Source organism: Sabethes cyaneus, chromosome 2, assembly GCF_943734655.1.
Source record: "Sabethes cyaneus chromosome 2, idSabCyanKW18_F2, whole genome shotgun sequence".
NCBI classification, from domain to species: Eukaryota; Metazoa; Arthropoda; class Insecta; order Diptera; family Culicidae; genus Sabethes; species Sabethes cyaneus.
The window spans coordinates 96,930,429-96,953,517 of record NC_071354.1 but is presented as its reverse complement, the minus strand read 5'-3'; the positions used below and the strand labels follow the sequence as shown (position 1 = coordinate 96,953,517).

Below are 23,089 nucleotides of genomic sequence, written 5' to 3'. Positions count from 1 at the left end.
GACTATAAAAAACCCAAAACCTTGATGCTCGACCTATTATATACATGTACATGTACATGTCAAAAAAGAACGCACGATATAATCTTAGGCAACCAAAATTTGCTCAAACTAATGTTTTAATAATGCTCAAAAACAACAACCACTTGGCGAAATTTTTAATTTTTGGGTAGAATTTGACGATTCGATAATTTTAACTAAAGGTGCGTTGTCGCGTCACTCACCGCTATTCTATATTTCGAACGGATTGGTTTTTCGAACGAAATTTCTGCCAGCAAAATGAAATGAGCAAAACATTTCGTTCGAAACAGGTCGAACGAAATAAATATTCGTTCGAAATACAGAATAGGGGTGATTCTTTCGGGAGCATCAAAATAGAGCTGCCGTAGTATTTCAGGTGCATCAATCTCGGAAACGAAGATCTAAGCAGCGAAGATGCAATGAACCTTCTGCGTTCTAGGGATTCAATTCCGCGCAGGTGGCAACGATCAGGGTAGGAAGGAACCCTCTCGAATTTAGCGATCTTGGCACGGACACCACACAACAGAACTATCAATTAACAACTGAACGAACTACAAACACAGCAGGTCGCATATTGTTTAAATGTAAAACCAAATAGATCGGATGTGGAGCACTTCATACATAACCCGATAATCTTTTGTGCGTGAGCAAATGTTTATTGGAAGCCAAACTTTATCATGTTTTCAGAAGTATCCCCAAAACTGTGTGATCGTGTTCAAAACTAAACGTGCAGTTTAAGACTATAGACAGCATAGTTTAAGCGCATATGACAGCAACAGAGCAAATAGTAGACAAACACCATATCCTACGGAAAAGTAGGAAGAGTTCATTATGTAGGTACGTCTAAAAAGCGAAACAAATATTTTTAACGATGTAAAAACAAATGGTTGAAAGCGAAAGAATAAGAAAAGCCAATCAACAACCTAAAGTTTTTTTTTGTTTTAAACTATAGTATGGCCTGATATTGTTAAATGCTAGTAAGGTCAATAAGTACCTGGCTGGGAAATAGGTCTTTCTTTTTCTACAGGTGAAGTGGCTCGCATAGTGACTGGTTAAGTAGTAGTAGTAGTAGCAGCAGTAGTAGTAGTAGCAGTTATTTTTTTGATAAGGTTAACGCGGTAAAGTTTGGTCAGTTACAATTTTGATTACAATTTGATGGTGATTTTGGCAGCATGTGTAAGATAGTTGGTGTTAGTGTGATTAAATAAATGCTGATATAATCAATATAATGGGATAATGAGAGAGCAGTATTGAAGAAAGGCGGTGGAGTGAGCAGCAGGTTGTATTTGATATACAAAATTAAAAACAAAACATAAGGCTCTCAGATCTAAGTTGAGTTACTTGTACACATTTCAATTGACAAAAGCTTAGTAGCGTCAGTAATGTTATGATTATCTTTTGGCAGGACAGGATCAGCTTAATGTGTTGGTTTATGGCAAACAAATTGATAATATACCTGATTCTTGCTCTTTCGTGGAATGTGGCGAACCTGGTGCATCGGCCGTATCTCGTGCGGCCGCTTCAGCCTGTCGTGCCGCTTCGGCTTCTGCCTCTGCTGCAGCTTTAGCCTCAGCTTCGGCCAGTAAACGTTGGCGTTCTGCTTCTTCCGCTGCCTCCTGGCGACGCTTCATTTCTTTGAGCTCAAACTACAAGTGAAAATAAAATTAGAACCATTATTAATTGTAACACGCAACGGAACCTTTGGCTCAACTTACCGTTGTCAATCGCTCTAAAGCACTGAAACGTTCTTCTTGTGCTGCAGCAGATTTTTCGAATGCCTCGTGTTTCTTAATCAAGTTCTCGACTTCGTCAATCGTGTGTCCCAACTCGGTTGACATTAGATACGGTTCTTGTGCAATAAGCCAAGCCTCGGCAACAGCAGCATCGCGGGCAAACTGATATACCTCAAGAACTGATACCAATAAAAACATTAGAAAGATAGATTAGTTTTTTAATGAGTTGTAAACTTACTCAGCTGAAGATTCTCCCAGCGTTCCTCCCATCGGTGCAGCAGTGCATTTCTACTATTGGTCAATTGAAGCAGGCGTTCTTTAATGTCTGCAGAAGCGTAGTGGTTTCTTGCTAACAGTTCCTTTCCGAGAGCCAGGCATGCGGTGAAATTATCCTCACGTGTGTCTATCTCTGCCTTCAAACTCTGGTGGTTGTTCATTAGCAGTTCAACGCCGGAAACATCACGTGGCTTTTCGGATGTATTCATTTGCCGTACCACATCTTCCATCCAAAGCATCAATGTACGGACCATATTGAAGAACTTGAACAAATCTCCCGTGTCTGCCAGTTTGTTCTTGCGAGCATCACACATGCCTTGTAAATTGGCCCAAGCGGCGAGAACCTCATGCTCTCGGTTGGTGATTTCTCGTGCCTTCTCGCCTGCATAAGCTGCCTGAAGTTTTGCAGATTCTTCCTGGATTTGCTGTACTTGCGAGTGAAGCGTCATAAGGTCCTGGATGAAATTCTGGTGCTTGCGTTGTAGCGCTGATACTGAACCAGCATCACGACCAAGTTCATCGGAAACTCCATGCTGTTTTTCAATGATGCGACCGAGAACATCCTTACAATCGTGGAAGAACTTATGTAACTCACGGGATGCTGCAAGCATGGCCTTTCTGGTTTCAATCAGCTCTAGCAGATCTTGCCAGGATTCATTCAGACCATCCTTCCATTCGGCTATCGTTGCACTATCCGAGTGTCCAGCACGAATTAGATCATCTGCAATACCGTTTGCCTTGGCTACACGTTCGCTTCCAACAGTCGCTGTGTCTTGGGCAAATTCGTTAAATCGTTCCCATAGCAATGTGATGTGATCATAATCTTGACCAAGTTCATGTGATCCTGCAACCAGCTCACGTTCGGCAATCCATTGTTCAAGATCATCCACTTCTCGGTTCAGCATGAATAGTTGTAAAGCTTCATCCAAACGAGCACGACGTTCACCAGCCAAGTCCTTCAATCCTGCATAAAGTTTGTCAAGCTGAGATTGTTTCACTGAGACCTGGTCACTGTATGCGTGCTGCTCGGTAGTCAACTGACGTGCGGTCTCGCCCAACTGTCGGATTGTGTCCGCGTAGTCTTCAACCGATTGCTCAAGTGTTTCATGTTTTTTCATCAAATTCTGTGCGGAGATTTCGTCCTTACCCCGATCTTCTACCATCATATAAAGTTCCTGTTCGCTCATCCATGATTCCGCTTCGGCGGCATCAAAGAAGTATTGTTGTACCTTTTCTGACTGGTCCAGCTGTTTGTGTCGATTATCGATCGCATCCTTCAACTCCTGCCATTTTTGTGTTAGCTGACTGATTAGATCAGCAAACTGAGAGGCATCCTCATGTCCTTCATCGATCAGTTTTTGACCGTTATTGCAGATAGTCATTATTCGCGGTTCATGATTATCGATTTCGGTATTCAGCGATTGGTGCTTCTTCTTCAACACATGCACATTGAACAATGAGTTACCGTACTCCTGGGAATTTGCCAATGGCATCTTTTCGTCAATCCACAATTTTTCTTCCTCAACATCACGACGGAATTGGAAGGCTTCCTTCTTTTTCTCAAGCTGGCGTTGACGTTCGAGCAATGGAGCTTTGATCTTTTCAAATCTGTCGTGGACGGCCTGTTTCTTTTCCACGATCGGTTCTACGACATCCTGAGGAACGGTCTTGGTGAGAACCTCCGTTTGCTTCTCGAGTTCTTCTACCTGACGAGCCTTTACAGCCATCTGTGTTTGAATGACCTGCTGCTTTTGCATTAAAATGTTTACTGAGGTCAGATCACTGCCGGTGTCCGTATTGATGATTTGTTTCTCGAGATCATCCATCCATGAATCAATATCATCTACGCTCTGTTGGACGATAACTTCGCGCTTAGCGTCAAATAGAAGAGCACCCTTTTCTTTGGTGCTAGTTTCGAGTTCGTCAAAGTTCTTAGCCAAATCTTGGAGCTTGGGTTCGATTATTTCCTTAAATTCTGGTTTCTCCACCATCAACTCCTGAGCCGCCTTCTGTGCCTCATGCAAGCGTTCTTTATTTGCAGCAATTTCTGCCTCAAATGCCTGGTGGCGGGTCCATTTGCTATGGACGGTCTTGGCGCTACGGTAAGTGTCATCCTGTGCAGTGATGTATTTCTCCTGCACCCATTCAGTCAGTTCTTCAATATCTTGCAAGAATTCATGTAGTTTGACCTGATTCTTCAATTTTTCGTGCAGTTCAATCGCACGATTGCGATTGTCATCGCGTCGGTGAACGATGCTTTCTGCCCGCTTACCAATCTTTTCCGAATCGAAGTGGTGTTTCTCAGCCAACTGCTCCGAAACCTGCATAATAGTGTTGATCTTTTCGTCATTGGCTTCCATTGTAGTGAGGAAAGCCTCGTGACGCTTCAGTTGGTTTTCAGCCTGTTCCAGATTAACTGGCGTATCATCCTTGCTGAGGACATGCTCTTGTTGGCTTAGCAGCACTTCAGCTTGACGGGCGTCACGATTGAATAACTGCTGATCCAAGCTCTGCGAAAGCAGAACCTGACGGTTCTCCCACATCTGGTGCAGTTCTTCCCAGCCATCCTTGAGAGCCTTCAATCGTTCTCGCAAGAACATGTACTGTGGATCTTCGGTTTGTGTTGGTTCGGAAGTAAGTCCTTCGCCATACTCCATCATCTTAGTGTAGTCCTCAGTATAGTTGTCGATCTCTTCACGAATACTCTGGTGCTGATTCAGTAGTTTTTCAGCTTCTGGTAAGGAAGTTGGGGTGTCTTCTGATGCTACATCTGTCTGTGTCTTGGTTAACCAGGTCTGGAAGTGATCCAAATCACGCAGGAAACGATGCAAATCACCTGCCTCTTCCAATTTTGAGTCACGTTCCTTCAACATCTGTGTCAACTGTTCCCATATGACTTGAATCTGGGCCACTCTTTCGCGGATCAAAGCAGCTTCCTCTGGATGTTCACCTTCGATTGCGTCAGCTTCGCTTTCAAGAGCCGTCAGCTTGGCTTGAATTGCAGCCAGATCACGTTCCATGCCGCTCAATCGTCGCTGCAGTGTCATTACACCGGTCAAATCCATCTGCAGACTGTCTGTTTCTGTGAGAATACGTTTCTTGTCTTCAATCCAGGATACGGTTTCACGGCATTCAATGTAGAACGTCTGTACTCCATGAGCCGACTTCAACTCGTCGCGCTTACTCTCGGCCTGATCGCGCAATTTAGACCAGCTTTGATTGAGATGATTCTGCTTCTCAATGATTTCCTCGGAGTTTGGATGTTCAACATGCAACAGCTGACGTGCGAGCTGATTGACAACTGCTACACGAGAAGCGTTTGCATTCATTTCCTTGTCGAAACCGTCGTAGCGATGCTTCATTATTTCTACATCTTCGATGTCCTTTCCTGGAATCATAGTCTGCAACATGCGTTCTTTCTCGCCAATCCATTGTTCTACGCCGTCGCTCTCCGAAATGAGTTTATACAGACTAAGAGCATCCAACAGCCGTTGCTTACGAAGTTTAGCCAGTTCCATAAGTTCTCTGTAACGGGCGTCGATGGCGGCAAGGCGTTCCTGGACTTTCTGTTGTTCCGGTTCGTTGAGGATCAAATTCTTAGCCTGGGTATGCAACTGTTCGATAGTTTCGGCGTAATTCTTCAGCTCATCTGCAACGTCTTTGTGCTTCTTCAACAAACTTTGTACGTTTGCTTCATCTCGGCCAACATCTTCGGAAGAAACAAGACGTAAGGCGTCTAGCATCCAGTTGTCCACATCATCAGCATCGGCGAACAGCTGGAAGTAATCGACGGCATTTTCAAGCCGCTTGCGACGCGAAACCGTCAGGTCAAGCAGATTGTTCCACATAGCCAGAATCTCTTTAAGACGTTCATCGATACGATCCGCTCCAAAGTGCCCTTGGCGAACCAGTTCGTCTCCGACTGTGCTAACAGCCATCAACTGTTGTTCGTGAGAATTGATTTCCTTCTCCAAGGCTTTGTGTTTAGATAACAACAGATTTACCGTTGTTAAATCATGACCAATCTCGTCAGTGGATACAATCTGCTCCTTTTCTTTGATCCAGTTCTCTTCATCGGCCATATCCCAGTAGAACTGCCACAGCTTGCGACTCTCTTCCAGCCGAGATCGACGTTCGACAGCAAGTTTGCATAACTCTGCATAGGCATCTTCCAAACGCTGAACACGATCGACAATGATCGCTGGGTCGCAAGGTTTGTAACCGCCTTCTTCGTCGCCCAAAAACTTCTGCGAGTTCTGGACAACCTGCTTAACTCGTTCACCGAGTACGTTTATATCAGCCTCGACCAGAGAATGCTTCTGTAGCAAGTCTTCGACACCCATCAAGTGCTTGCCATAGTCGTCGGTTAGCAGACGCTGCTTGATTTCCTCCATCGAGTCCAGAATATAAATCATTTCCTGGAAGTTTTGCTGCAATTGAATGGAGAACTCCAGTCGCATTCGTCTGGCCCGCAGAAGTTCAAGCAGATAATTCCACAGGCGCAGGACATTTTCCTTACGAGCAGCGATACGTTCAATATCATGATACTTTTCGGCCTCCAACTCATTACAAACTGCCACAACAGCTTGAACTCGTTCCTCGTAGGCGAAAATATCGGTCTCAATTGCTTCATGCTTCTTGGCAGCAGCTTCAACGGCCGCCAGATCGAATCCGAAATTGTCCGTGCTGACCAAACGTTGATTTTCCGATAGCCAGGTTTCTCTCATGGTTGCTTTTCTGTTGAAACGCGCAGCCAATTGTTCTAGCTTTTCCTGTCGGATAAGCTCTTCTCGGAGTGCTAATTCCCGTTCATGTTCAGCCTTCTCCAAGCGCTCCCAAGCTTTGTTGATATCAGAAATCATTTTACCCTCCTTTGGAGTGTACGGTTTTTGATTGTTCGCTCTCATTTTGGATTGAAGAGTGAATAGCAACACTTCTAAATTGCCTTTCTCTACGAATTTCGGTGGCTTCTCAACCGTTCGATAATTGGAGAACTGTGCCAGTTGCTGTTGTACACCAACCAACGAATTTGCGAATTGTCGATCACCCAACTGAACGATTGTCACCTCGATCCACTTCAGCAACTCACTGGTAAGCGATTCATACTCGTTGATCATACGATCGTTGTCCATAGCAATACCTACCACCTTGCCGATACGTTTGCCCTGTACGGTCTCCTGTTTCAGCTTGCTGAAATAGTGATAGTACGTCACGACATAGGTGATGATGGACTTCTCGTCCGGGTGCTCCACAAACACATCCTCCGCATCGAGCAGCTTGGTCAGTCCAAGCTTCTCTTCCGCAACGTTGAATGCATTGTTCAGGTTTTGGATAGGATTGTTCTTTGTCAGCTTTTCAAACTGAATCAGGTCCGGACGATGTTTGTGAATGATTGCATTGAATGCAAGACCATCCCGCCAGGAAGTGGTAAAATTACGCACGTTCACGTTGTGATAACCGGCAGTTTTCATTTGACACCAGAGCAGCAGGGCGTCTTTTGCGGATTTCGTTTCTTTGTTGTCAGTTTCTTCGATTGTAATGTCTTGAATCTGGAAAATTCAGATTGATAGATTCAAAACTTATTTTGGAATTTAACAACTGGGCTTACCTGGAATCGCAAAATGATGGTCCAAATCAGACCTAGATTTAGACTGGCGTTGCCATCGACAATATCGTGCGAACCAATGTTCTCCAAATGGACGCGCTGATCGCGCAGGAACTGCAACGCTTTGTCTACATTTTCTAGGCAGTGGATACGCATTTTACCCTTCGTCGGCCTCGGCAAGCGCTCGCCGGATAGCACTTCCAACAGTTTAATTAGATTTTTGCCATCTCGCATGTCAACGTACAGGTCGCCTATTCGACTGTTGACCCGCACCAGATGCGAATTGACCCATTTTGTGAATGTCTTTTTCTGAACACTCTCACGTTCCTCTGAAAAAGAAAACAAGACAGATTTATTAGGTAGGTCTAGTTTTTGGCTCGGAGGGCAAGGCAAGCGCACAGTGGGCGTTATACTAACCTGCTAAAGCTTTAATTCGTGACCGTTCGAAAAGACGTGAACTGGAGTTTCCTCCATCGTATTCGTATTCGTCGATGTACTCCTGCCCGGGACCTTGGCTGGGGTCCCATCGTACTACTGAGATGTCAGTCGTCATGGCTAGAAGCTTACTGTCCGGGAGAGCGAGCTCCTAGCGGGATTTTGGGGAAATCTGAAATCAAAGAACAGAAAGAATTTATTAATTTTAATCGTCGGTCAGTTCATAATAGTGATGCGGATCATATTCCCCGTATGTATTATAATTGCGGCGGTGACATCAGTGCAGTGATCCATTAACTGGTACAATTGGAATCGCCGTCATGTTGTCTACGACTGCCTACTGTAACATGTGTGGATACCTAAATTCAAATGCAAAACGCGACGACTGACTGACCCAGGATAATTGAAGAGAAGTACGGAAAAGAAGAAAGCAAATGCAACAAGAGAAAAAGAGAGCGACTGCACTAGTGAGTATGAATATGAAACGGTTTGCAGAGTGACGGTGACGGCGGAAGTTTAGAATATGTTTCACACATTGCTATGTTTGCAGAGAAAATAAGCAAACAAGAGAGCTATACTACAACAATTTTTTATCACATTGAACTCAGCGGACGCAATCAAGGCTCAAGTGGCTGGTAATTATCACCAACAGAAGGTATTGGGGACGATACAGCACGAAACTTATTTTCCATTTTATTTAAAAGTTAGATTTAACATAATGGAAACAGCCGTATAAAGAAACATCGTGTTTAGTTTCACGATCTTCTTTAATGTAATGGAAAAAATGTGGAAATGTCACGCGGAATACACCACGTAACTATCTGACATTAAGCACTTTACCGGTATGTTTGATCCAAGCAAAGCGTGTGCCCCAACCTAAGTATTGAGTTATGCACAATAAAAAATCTTTTAGCTTGACGGTGCAAGTAAAGCAGATTTAATGGTATCACTTTACTAGCGCAAAGGTACTATCCGATTTCATTTCTTTTAAATGCGTTCATTCAGTGAAACAGTCGACACTTTCCTGTAACATGAGTCAGAACTGGATTTCGCGTTGTAGATTTTATTCCATTCCATGCCACGTTAGAAAAGTGCACAGAGATGGTAAACCCTTCTTCTGGCTGTCGCTTTTAAGAATGCATTCTCTTTAAGCATCGTAATACCTACATAGCTAGCTGTAAGTAACAATATGGTAAGAACAATATTGTTTTCCAGTTAAAACATGTATTTTTACAATAACATAAAATTGTAAAGACCGTTTTTGTTCCGCTGTTTGAGAAAGATGCACTCAAAAGAGTATCTTTTCACAAGTATGAAATATTCTGCAGTTTAGCTGCATGTCTGAATGTTTTATAATGAAAGGTATAAACGAGGATTAAGACAAGGATTCAAACTTAATGCGTTTAATTCATAGTTCGATTTAATTTTTCTTTTTCTTGAATTTCAAATGTTCTGAGTATACGAGAAGGTATAAAAACCTAATGCCTCACATGAGTTAATTATTTGGGAATGTGTTATTAGTAGGAACTATGCGCAGAATTAAGCACGCTTACGGTAATAAATTTTAACATTATTGCAATCTTTTGGATCACCCAAAGAAAGCGCTTCGTGAAGAAAGACTTGATTTACAGAAGAATAAGACTATTTTCCATCAAATCAAGGCATGTATGTATACTAGGGTTGTTGTAAGGATGCCAAATAGAAGGTATTTTTTCTACTTTTCTCAATAAATGGATAAGTAAAAATCAACATCTCTGTTTATTCCCAAATTATTCGCTAGGCATTTATATAAATAAATTAAATAAATAAATTGCGGTTCACATGGTGTGCAACATGCCACACCATGTGAACCGCAATTTATTTATTGAATTTGTTTATATAAATGCCTAGCGAATAATTTGAGAATAAACAGAGATATTGATTTTTTCTTATCCATTTATTGAGAAAAGTAGAAAAAATACCTTCTATTTGACCAAAATTGACTAGAAAAAGACGCGCGCCGTGGACATACATTTCACTATTGAAAGTTTAATTTAGTTCAGCGGGAGAGATGTTGAGATAAATGACCTTAAATGAATTTTGACTTACTGTGCAGTGGTCATTTGCTGTACGCTTTCGGCAGTGGAGTAAAGCAAAGTCTTGCATTCCGTTTCAAAATTTGAACTTGTGCGTTTGCTCAACAGGCTTTGCAGCCAGCTGTTACAGTAAAGGACAATTACGGGGTTAGTGCTACGACCCTATTGACTCTAAAAGCCTTTCCCAGTCAAGATTCGAACATACGATGACTGGTTTGTTAGACCAGCGTCGTACCTTGACGCCAACCGGGAGCCAGTAGAGGAATAAGCGTTAGATATTATCCTTTTCACAATCGCTTCACGCTTGATTTGCAATACTGCCCTTTACTTAGAACCCGAAACTACACAGTGCTTACTCACTGTATTCAAATTGGGTTAATGCCATACCAGAAAAGATTGAATGAAAAAATAAAAGAACATATTCACCTATTTATCGTAATACGGTCTTGGTATGAAACGCATTAGCTAACAGCCAATAATGCAATTACCCGTCCAATACAAACAGAAACACACACGAAAGGATAATGCATTTTCCTAGATAGATTTTCAGATTATACCACGCCCGACGGATGTAGGTTCTGTTTTGCTTGCTGTTTATGCAGAGCTAGTAAACTTGAATCATCAATTATAACATATCAAAATGGGCTTGAGGTATGACAACAGAAAAACACGCATCACGTCATCGCCACCCGTTCTGAAGGCATTCTCATTCTGCACAATAGTGGCAACACTAGCACAAGTGATGTGGCTATTACGCAACATTCAACAGAAACGGAAGGAATAACACCACACGAAGTTCAACACTTTGCTATAAAATAAAACAAACTTCGATTGGGTCGTTCATTGTAAAGGCATTGACACAGTCTAGCTATTTGCACATTAAGTGTGACATCCACAGGAAGTTGTTATCAAAGGTTTCATCAAGAAATATTTTTTGCAACATAGACCTGTCGAACGATGCAGTGCGGAGATGTTAACTCGCAGTGTACACCGAAGCGGTTGAATAAGATAAACAAATAATAAGCTTCATTCCAAGCGAAGTAAAGGACATATTTCATTTGCCGAGGGAGAGCTAGTTTGGCGTCGAAGCGAGTCGAAGATAAATAAATAAACAACTGAAATATATAGAGTCATGCCCTCGAAATAAACTTTATCGCGAAGCTGTAACAAAAATGAAAGACGTGATTTTCAAACAAACAGAAGTGAGAAGAAGCATTCCATTTGCTAAAGCCATGCAAAGGGATTAGTACTTAATACTTAAAATCGTTTAAGCATTTAGAAGCAAGCATTTGAAAATTATTTGTAAATTAGCTGAAATAATCATAACCTCCAAAATATTCTGTTTGAGTCGAAAATCCAACGCATATATTGAATATGAGACATGCTGCCGTTAAATGTCTTTTACGGTGCGGTTTTATAATAAACAAATGTCTAACAAGTCATGGTTTTATCACCCCTGATTCGAAAAAAATATACTTGTGAATAACAATAAACATATAAATATACATAGAAATTTCGTCTCATACACAAAATAAAGCGACACATAAATAATGGTGTTTGTTCGTTGTATACATAATACAGAATAATGATGACCGAATCTCGTTGTTGGTTGGTCAACGGGGCATGCTTGTTATATGCGACATCGTTTGATATTGAATGAAACTAAACGAGAGATGACATCAGAGCCATTCGCATGGATTAATTCAATCAGTTGACACAGGTATAGTAAAGATACACGAAATTCTAATCATAGGTCTTTCCATTTATACAACCGTGCAAACCGGAAGCAAAAGCAGAATTCGTTTGTAGTATAGATTTGCTTAGGAAATATATTGCGTCCGCAAAATTACGTCCCAAACCGCTATGTTTTGGATTAAATCCAAAATGAGTGGTAAAAACTAATGGAAACTGCCGCACAATACAAGCGGTAAAGTCACGAAAAACAATCCATTCGTATGAGTTTCATGAAACAGAAATTTAAGAGTATGCGAAGTTACTATATGTTTATCAAAATATGTCGTTTCTCAATAATTATTTGACTTTACTTCGAGTGGAGTCGGTGCAGTATTACCGGTTGGTCTTTACCAATTATTACCTCAGGGTGTCGATTATTCAGCGAAAATAAAATTCCCTGACTTTTCCAGGTTTTTCCAGGTATATTTCAAAAAAATTCAGACGCAAAATATCTCGTTAATTTCCCTTTTTAAAGTATTCATTTGGCTTAATTGGTTGTTTACTCTTAAATTATTATTTTCTGATAAGTTCGTTTTTCCTTTTCATCCTTTAATGCGAAATTCCTATGTGCAAAATTAAAACTAATTCGAACTTAATTAATGCACATCGAAATTAAAGAATTGAGCTAAATAAAAATTGCAAGATGTCTTTTCGGAAAAATGAAAGTAGTCTGCTGGTTTATCCAATTGCCAAAAGGTGGTGGGATAAGCCGTTTTGTCTATTTGATCACATGTAATGAATAGGTAAATCCGTTTTAAACATTTAACTATGCAAAACAATAAATATAGAAGTTGTTGTTGAAGAAGTTGATTAGAAGAAACTTTCTGACCCCAAGCCCGATTTGTCTGAGCAGCTATTTCGATTTGTTGGGAAAATTTACGGAAATAATTGTTCGTCAGGAATTTAAAAACTTTTGATGACAAATGACATAACGATGAATCGAGCAACGCAGCATCGTTGCATTATTTGCTTTTATTCGACCTAGGTACTTGCAGCCAACTTTTGATATTCAGGAAAGTTTCGGGTTTGCGACTCTATCGACTCTCTGCTCGCAGTCGAGTTTCAAAGATATGACTGATTTGTTGTCAGAATGTTGAGGCTGAGATGGTCTTTCATTCGAATATGCTTAAAGCGTGGGTTTTCACTAGTGTTCGACATGAGAATAAAAATTAAATTCCGGGTTCTGACTCGTTCAGGTTGAATATCGTAGCTAATTTTTACTGATCTTGGTACAGTTTGATTAGTCCTCGTTCCAATTACAGTCCGATCTCGGTCCGGAAGTTTGGAATTATCTAGAGCAGCGGTTCCCAAATGGGGGACCGCTGATCTAGAGGCAAAATTTGCTTGTTTTAAATGCTGGTTTTTTCTAAATATAAATGAATATTTGTTCTCCACGCATCGAAGAGTGTTTTAACAATCTTGCTGAATTGACCGCAGTGAAAACAGAAAAAGGATTCTTCCAACAAAGTATGCGGTTTGCGTGTCAACATCCACCAATCTGGTATGAACTTTTTATGTACATCTGTGCAAAAGAAGTAAATTTTTATACACAACTTTTGATCTAAATATTCCATTAATATCGAGGAATCCAAAAAATATTAATAATAATCAATTAGATTGTTAGCCCTTCGCTTTAAATCCAAAACCGATCAAATCGATCCAACCGTTGATTTGTACACAGCAGAATAGCAGAATGCAAGTAAAAATAACATGTCATATTCTATTTGATTTGGGCACACGCAAAGACCTTAAATAAAAAGGTGCCGGATACTTGAAGGCGATGCCATAACTTTTCCGGTATATTTTCTTCCCATGCCAAAAATCCCTGACTTCAAATGAAATTCCCTGACATTCCCTGACTTTTCCAGGTTGAAACGAATTTCCCTGACATTTCCAGGTTTTCCCTGATTTTCCAGGTAATCGACACCCTGTACCTCCAAAGATGACAAAAACTTGATGCAATCGGTTTAACATTTCAGCATCTGTAACATTTCGTCCAAAACAAAACTAATGTTCTACACTAGTATTTTGAACAGTTTCCAATTGCAAATAGGTGATTTTACCGTTGTGCTTGATATTTTTAATGCATTTTCGGCATAGCCATTATCATTTTATGCAAATTTCAGAAAGAAAAACTTCAACATCATTTTTATGTCGGAATATTTTTTTATCAATGAATTTTCCTATAGTATATTGTAAGACACTTTAGAAACCATAACAAAACCCTTTTTTTCCTTTTTTCGGGTTATCCACCTGGTTGCTTAATAGCGTATAAAACTCTGCGCTGGGCCCTTTTGTGATGTCAACAAAGTATCAGGGAGACCTCAAACGTCAGTTCTACCTGACGAGACAGGCAATGTCGCCCACTAAAACACAGGTAGAGGCCCAAGCATAGCCGCCATGCCTATGCCCGCAGGTGGAGGCGTTTCGAACATGCGCGGGCTCCACGAACTGACTCTAAGATCTCTCTGCCAAAGGCCGGAATATCATATTTTAAATATAATGATGATGATAAGAAGAAAAATGGCAGATCGAATTTGTAAATGTGGTTTGGACTCTTTGTACTACTTGAGTTGTAAAATGTAGTATAGTGGAGAAGTGGAGAATTCGTCATCCCCGCCTAGCATTAAGCAGAAGCAGAAGATTTTCAGGCACTAGCACTGGTCCTCAACCGCGCGTCCCCTATCAATTTTCCAACACAAACAACCACAAGTGAACTAATAAGAAAGACAAATTTCGAAGCATTAGTGGTTATCAATTTATTAAGGAAAATTTGATCTTTCATTCCCCAGCATTTATGCACTGTCCCAAGATGCAAAGTATATTGAACGCAGCACAAGCTGGACCTTCGCGGTAGTCGACAGAAGCTTTAAAATATAGAGACGCACCCGCCTTCCAACACCCGAGATCAATAAGCTAGTGCAATATAGCTGTGGGCCGTAACGTTTCTCTAAGACTCGACCCCTGACGACAGGGCCTGACATAGCTTGCTAGGGTCAGTAATGGGCTGATTGGGCAGCCCAGGCCCTAGGTGAAGGGTAGTGGCGGTATGCAAGGGCAAGGGTGTTGTGTGAACTCACACACGCAACGGACAAGTCGGAGTGCTTCGGCACGTCCTCCCTCCTGAAGTAAAACCTAACGGTAGTTCAGGGAGGGGTTCAGGAACGGGCAGCAGGATAGTTTTTAGTAGGTAGGCGCATGTTGGCACCATGTGAATCCTATTCGGCACCGCGAAGGTGCTGTCTATGAAGATTTTCTCCCTGCATAAACAATACAAAAAAAAAAGACTCGACCCCTTCCCATCGACAGACCCCGCGTCCGGCCATCAGATAACAGGACAGCCACGGGGCCAGTGCAAAAATTCTACCAACTCTATCTAGCAGCACCGCCCAGCCGAGACTCGAACACACGACACGAATTGACCTAATTTTCCCATCTGCTACCTAAGCACTTCTATTATTACACGTAATCATTGTAGGGTTATCCTTCGGCATTTAACCGTAGCTGGTATCCCGCTTACATCCCCTTACTAACCCTAAACCCCGGACCGTCCCAATCAATCCGACATTTTTCTTCGGTTCATCTCATTTCGGTTCATTGGTCCCTTCATAGGTCCGGTGTTCAGTAATCCCTCTACAGCATTTGAAATTTTCCATACTTCTTAACGATTTTGAACACCGAAAACTTTGAAAACTTCGCGATATTTGCATTCGCTTCGTGCAGCGATAGCTTCTCGGAGCTGACGCTTTGTTTTTTTTATTTTAGTTATTTCGAGCCTTCGAAAATTTCGTCCAGAAGTAGTCAGAGTAACATTACAGTCCAAATTGTCAGAAACAGTATTAAATTCACGGCAACATACATCCATTGGATTATTTTGAGCGAACTAAATACGGTGCAATGGAAGCCTAAAGAAATCCGCTCATCTAATGTGCCTTTTTTTTCCATGTGTGGACTCATTACTGCGACCAGTATAGTTGATCTATTGTAATATCGCCCGGGTGTTTGCTGTATGACCTGCACTGCATTTCTTTTTGCTATAATCGCTATTGAGTGAGCGATATGCTTATTTTAAATTGTATGCGTGCTTGCGTGTATTGAGGTTTACCCTTCCTTCAAAGCTTGATCTGCTTTACCCACTTATTACTCGCTGCCAAGCACTATCCCATATTATAGCCATCCCTGGCGAGGACTCATTCCTACCTCTGACCAGTACACTTAACTATAGGAGGGACCATTTGCACTGTCAAGAGGCTTCAGAGGGTAAATATAGAATTCAGCACGAAGGAAGGGTAAATGGAGGGGCCTGAGAATAAACCCATGCTAAAGTCACTTGACATCGAATGGCTTAATTCTACTAAGATTCGAACCCACGACCACTCGCTTGTCTAAGCAGACTCGGTAACCTTGCGGCTACGGAGCCCCCCCTAATGTGCCTTGCTCTTGGTGTTACGTTAAATCGGATACGACTTAGGACCTCCGGGACCTCCTAGAAGCCCTCCTATTCACCAACGTTGTCAGACCTATTAAAGCGCATCGATGTTCATAAGGAGGCAGCTGAACCTGTGGAACACAAGTCGTTTGCAAAAAGATTGAACAGTAGCTGTAGCTGGCTTCCTTGGGGCAGACCGAATTGTATCTCAAATGGAAATAATCTGGTTCCATGAATACGCACGACTGCAGCGCGGCTGGAGAGATATGTCAGTATCCACCGTAACCATTCAAGAAATCCCATTTTTTCAAGCTCCGCTACCTACCATCAAAGAATGTGGCACTCTATCAAAGGCTTTAGCAAAATCGACATAAACCGCATCAATCTGCTGACGTTTTTCGACTTTCAAGCGCCCTCGTCAGTGAAGAAATATATGCCATCAAGTTGGTAACTGTTTTTTCACAAACATCGGCAAACTGCTCAAATGCTCCCCAGAAGAAAGTGGTAAGTACTTTGCACGCTTCGAAAGAAGGATGAGAACAAATTTGCTGACTCCAACATTTTCGTTGTAATGCACACAGAATCCCACCGCCTTGTTGCTTGCGATTTTTCACGTTCGTCCAAAACGATGCAGGATCATGCTTTATGTTGTCTTCCATGCGACGAACATAGCAACGAAAACAGTGACATGCAATGAGTTGTAATTAATCTGCGTATCGACATGCTAATCCGATTCATGCTCTTGAAAAATTTGCACTTTTTTATATTTATCAGTTGAATTCCAAAAATGAGCATTTAAATACATACTGAAATAGTTTTTTCGATTTTCGATTATTAACCTGTTACCACTGAAAATCAAGTGTCCACTTCATATGATGAACATTCCTTAGATGTTCCGCATTTTCGCTTTTTAAGTTACAGAAGCGACAAGCGTCATCGTTCAATTTACCTATCAATCTGTAATACTAAGTCTTTATGAGATAATGGGTTTTTAAAATCCTCTCCATCAAAGAAGTTTTCTGTTCTTTTTGATCTTAGTGCATATTTATCAACTTCCAGTTGCACATATAAGAATAGTGAAGCTCGGGGAAGTCAATTTTCAAAAATGTCGAATAAAATTACAGAAATATTTGAGTTCGGCATCGTGTGCTCGTTGTTTCTATGTGTGAATGACATAGGACTTAACACAAAACAATCACATGCGAATTGAACATTTCTAGAATTGGTTAGTAATTGGTAATGGTAAAAAGCAAATCACTTGCGGTATCGTCAAACGAAAACGGTCTTGGTCGAATTGCGATGGACCGGTTTGGACGGTGGCCAAACTAGGATTAACAGTCAGAAAAGTTTTGATATAGAGCAGCCACACAGAAACAACATTATCGCTGAGTAAACTGTATGGAAAATGGCAAAATTGGACGAGCGCAAATAAACTAGATATTGGTCTTAACAGTTTTTTTTATGTACAGTAGTTAGTAAGTTTATAAAAGAATAATTTATAAAAGCCAATGAAAAAAACTTGACAGAGAACCTCTATTAATCATTTTTCGCATCATACATTGTAAGCGCGCTTCATTCTGCGCTTGGTTACTAATTCTACGCACGCCACATTTTCAAAATTTTCAAATTCCTGCAAGCCGCTTAGTCAGCTTCGAGGTACGATGCTTCGAATCTTGATATGTTCGAATCTCGGTTAGATGATGCTGCAAGATAGAGTCAGTAAGATTTTTGCACTAGCCCCGTAACTGTCCTGTACTCTAACAGGTGGCCGCGAAATCTGTCGATAAAGAAGGGTCAAGTGTTAGAAAGACGTTTAAGCCCAAGGCAAATAAATGTAATGTAGTAATTAATTCGCTGTAGTAATTAATTAAAACACTAGTAAGGAGATCCAGCGGCGCATCCAAGCGGGAAATCGGGCCTACTTTGCCCTTCGTAAAACGCTACGATCAGGAAGCATACGCCGCCGCACGAAGCTAACAATGTACAAAACCATTATTAGACCGGTAGTTCTTTATGGACTTGAAGCCGTGACGCTGCTTACGGAGGACATACGCGCCCTTGCCGTGTTTGAGCGGAAAGTGCTGCGGACGATATTTGGCGGAGTACAAACTGAAAGCGGAGAGTGGCGGAGGCGTATGAATCACGAGCTACAGGCACTGCTTGGGGAGACTCCCATCGTACATCTAGCGAAAGTTAGCAGGCTACGGTGGGCCGGACACGTCGTAAGGATGCCGGACGACAGTGCGACGAAAACGGTCCTCTTCAACAACCCCACCGGCACCAGGAACAGGGGGGCCCAACGTGCACGATGGCTCGACCAGGTCGAAAGCGATTTGCGACTTCTGAGACGACTAGGAAATTGGCGACGAGTGGCCCAAGACCGAGTTGAATGGAGACGAGTGCTTGAAACAGCACGAGCCACCCCGGCTCTATGCTGCTGAAGAAGAAGAAGAAGAAGAAGAAAGAAGTAATTAATTCGAGAATGATACTATCTTCAATGAATATGTGGTGTGCAGGATTAGGAACAATGCGCAGAATTTGGCGTGCTCACAGTACTCGTTTTCAAAAAAAAGTTTTGATGTGTATGGTCCTCTACGATCAAACCCCTTATTTGTATTTGTACGGTCAACGGCCTCCCAGTTGGCTTCGAGGCATGACGCTGGCCTAATTAGAACAGTCGTTGTATGTTCAAATCCTGACTGGGAGAGGCTAGGATCGTAGCAACTGGCCCTGCAATTGTCCCGCACTCAAACAGCTGGCTGCGAAGTCTGTCGTATAAACACAGAAGGATCATTAAGACTGTCGCAGTGGCCTTTGAACCCAGGGTATTGGGCATACAAAAAACACAGAAGGTCAAGTTTCGATAACGGAATGTAGCACCTAGGCTTTGCTTTTTTTTACGGTCAACAATTGGTTATCTATTAGTTAATTTTATACGCTTGACATTTTTCCCGTAAAAAGCGAGTCAATTTTGTTTATGTTTATGTTTATTTTATAAAATTCATCTGACAGTTGCGTCTTAATTTTATAAAATATATAATAAATTTCAAACGGTACTTCGCGAATAACAGCAAATTCAAAGTGTATAGAAATCAGCACAATACATCTATGACAGAATCCACATTCCACAATTTTGAAGTACGTAGTAAATAGTCCGCACCCGTGATATGGTCATGAGGAGGGCTTTCTAAAATGCAAGCGCATGTAAGAACCAAGTCAGGTTAAGTAGTACGGGCGTGCTCTCCTGGTGTCATCGACAAGTGAAGCTACCCGATTTCAGTCGAACGCTGTTTACTTTCCATTCCCCGTTCATTTAATCGTGCTTGTCTTATCTCCATATACATACTGCCAGCCAGCCAACGCCCAAACCACGGAATACAAAAACAGCTTTGGGTCTAATGTTGTGGTAACTAATTCGAAAGAATTGTTCGACGATCATGAAGCTACTCGGCAATGTCTAATTTGTTGTTGTTGTTTTTATTGCAGTCCAGTGTATGCGATTGAACTGATGAATGAAACGAAAATCATGACAGTGATGATAGACGGTGATGAAGTCATTAATTTCGTCAGTAACTGAAACACTGAGACTGAGACAATTGCCGGGTCAGCATAAGGTCACTAGCATAGGATCTAGCAATTGAGCTGCTGATAGAAGGTTTCAAGTAGCTAGATCTCTGCTAGACTGTTCACCGTTAAATTGGTCTGAATTCGAAACGTTTCAATAGCTATCATTGGGAGGCCAAAGCCACTTGCAGCCTTACCAGTTTTATTCATTCGATCAAGTTTTTTTTTCATAATACACAAAAGTATAGGTATCAAGAGAAAGATACTAAACCTAAGGTATTGGCTTTATTTCTTATTTTTGTTCGATCTAGAAATGGTTGAAAATATTAAATTCATACATATTCTCATTAGAATAAATTCGCACCACCCTCCTTATGGTTTAATCGAAAAACTATTTTCAAATACTGTTAACTATTCGTAAAAATTTCGAACAAGGGCGTAAACAAGAGTAGAGACCATTAACAAAGCAAAGCGAAGGCAATTTGCTATATTTCGTTTTCGGAACCTGATCTTCTGTTGTTATTCAGACAGACTTCGCAGTTGGCTGTTAGAGTGCAGGACAATTGCGAGTCTAGTGTTACGATCCTATTTACTCTAATATAACAGTTGCTTCCAGCCGAGATTGGCACGCATGACAACTTGTTTATCTTGATGAGTGGGTAACCAAAAATTAGCAAAAATATAATTCCAACCCTATAAATATCAGCACTGCATATTCGTTATAATCGTAAAATAATATATCTTGCCAAACCATTTTGAAACATTCCTATTGTTTGGCTTCCATCGCGTGAAAATTTCCAACCGTTGCCCATTTTAATATAAGTGAAAGTGGAATATCGACTGATAATATTATAACAAGCCCCGATAAAAAAAGATACCCTTGTGATCATTTTCTTAGACAAATCAAATATTTTCCGGACACCGCTTCCAAGGTTGTATCAAAACACACACTAATCTACTTTAATGGTGATTGTACAGAGATATGTAAATAAAGAAAGTTAGAATAACAGTGAGTCTACGGTGGCTGGCGTGGGCTAACGGGATAGAGCAAAAAGAGGCTTCAACTCAAAATACGCCAGTTGGTAGGGAAACAGTGAAACGCGAACGAAAATACGTATGAAATGCAATGAAACTAATACAACCGGTACCACTATAATAGGTCTACGTCATAAAACAGTTCTTCGGGCATGGCGGTAGAGTTGTTTTATATTTAAAATTGAGTATGATAAACTTCTAACCGCAACGTCAACGGAGTCTGACGATGAAATTGTGATAATGAGACGAATGGAGGTGTACCAAATGGAATGAAAACACAAAACACGACGAAAACAACCACGCAAAAAGCAGTCGTTGAACAACGCGAAAGTTACCCACTTTTCCGGTCAGTCGCATTTTGATGCTGATGGCGATCATAATGGAGCTTTGTTTCGGTGGTAGCAACGGAAAATGCAACAATGGAAAGTGATCTGTTTCGGTTTGGAAATTTTCATATTACCTACGTTCAAAAGAAAATGTTTTGAAGACTACTGACAATGGGTTTTGTGGGTGCTTTTATGATGACGTATATCATGTGCTATGATCGCTGCTCTGTGTCATAACAATTGATATGGCACATAAACCGACTCTATTTAACTAGAGTTTTGGTATGATACATCTCTGAAAACATTTGCCTTCTACTCGAGACATTTCAAACTCGAAATTCGAACATACAATAACTGACCTGGGGACCTCATTAAACTTATGACAAGTAACTTGTCAACCTAACCTCTAACCTGTGGCTTAGATTATATTGTGAGATGTAGCTAAATTTGCTAGTGCATGCTTACCATATGCCATGTTTCAATTTTACCTACTAAATAAACCCTTCAATGATAAAGCCGGCAAACAATGATCAATACGACCCAAGGTAATTAGCATTCTAAAATAGCGTCATATTTTAGTACCCATTCATTTGAACGTTTAAATTATTCTTGTCCAATGAGGTCATCATTTCTTGGAAACCTATCTAAGCTTAACAATGCTGTTGATCGCGCGCTTCCACTGACCGAAATGTAGGTGACAAGCTAGCAACTCGTTCGGCACGTTCGTTGCTTGCGTTCTGAATTCACTGAAACAAACTTAGACATAGGTACGTTGTATGAATAACGTTTCAATTATGTTTTATCGCAACAACAAAGCACTACGCGCAGCACGGGAAATAGCCATCATAAAACCGGTTGGTGTCCCTGACACTGACAGCTGATTTAGGTGGAAGTAATGATAAAATGTTTCCATACCTATTATGCAGATATCGTGTAGACTTTCAATGGAATTGAAAAAAAAACTGGTAGACAATTAAATTTGCTCAACGCTAAAACATGCAAGTGTGTTCAGCGAAGAATTTTTGGTGCACCTGTTATTCATTTTTACTGATAAAGCTGAACTTCAACTATAATGAAAATATATTTTTGAATATATACTCGATGTCTTACTATATCAGCATCAAACACAGTGGACAAGTTAATCAAACAATAAAATTGCGGCGATAATATATTCAGCAATGTATCTTTCCTCTTTCTACCATTCGGCGAACCGGGTAGATATCGGTATTTATTTTATTTATTCACTTTGAAATACTAATAAAAGATTTCATACAGTGACAACCGTAGTGGATTGCATAATTGGACATGGCTGCTACATCAGCACGCTGTGAAAAACCAAACAACGTTGATTGTCTCGCAAGGGAACGTTTAGCTCGAAAGAAACACTGACGAGTTAGTCAGTTAAAAAAATACTGTGATGCCAGCGGTGTTCTGGGCAACTGATTAGATAATAACTCGTTTATGTTCTTTCATCAAACATTGAACTGATTTGCAAAAAAAAGTGTTAAATCAAAACGTTAGGTTTTCTACCTTATTTTTTGCAAATTGTAGAAAAATGTCGTAAAGTGACCAATTACATTTATTTCATTATACTGGATTATTCATACTGAAAGTCTCGAAGCTGCTCTTTGGCTTCGATGCACGATATTGGTTTGACAAGGCAGCTGCCATATCGTAAAAAGTGCAGGTCGGTCTGTGTCAACTGTCAACCAATAAGCAAAATTTTTCAACATGACGCTGCAATCTGGTGGTGGCTTTCCAGCGCTGTCTTATACGTTTTCTCGTTTATAAAACGGGCTCAAGCAAAATATGTTATTTATAATTATCGAGGCTTCGCGTCGTTGGTGAAAGTAAAATTT

General features: G+C 41.0%; 1 protein-coding gene across 4 annotated transcripts in view; it reads right to left on the bottom strand.

The window, feature by feature from the left end:
* The window catches only part of LOC128738421 (spectrin beta chain), a 57,485-nt gene that overhangs the window by 9,168 nt on the left and 25,228 nt on the right, over positions 1–23,089 (bottom strand). For all 4 annotated transcript variants that reach the window (XM_053833522.1, XM_053833524.1, XM_053833525.1 and 1 more), the window contains exons 2-6: positions 8,050–8,239; positions 7,636–7,961; positions 1,990–7,576; positions 1,734–1,930; positions 1,475–1,664 (exon numbers count right to left, since the gene is read on the bottom strand). In XM_053833522.1, the coding sequence (XP_053689497.1) occupies positions 1,475–1,664; positions 1,734–1,930; positions 1,990–7,576; positions 7,636–7,961; positions 8,050–8,185 (6,436 nt within the window). In that variant the 5' untranslated portion in view covers positions 8,186–8,239. The remainder of the gene's footprint in view (positions 1–1,474; positions 1,665–1,733; positions 1,931–1,989; positions 7,577–7,635; positions 7,962–8,049; positions 8,240–23,089) is intronic.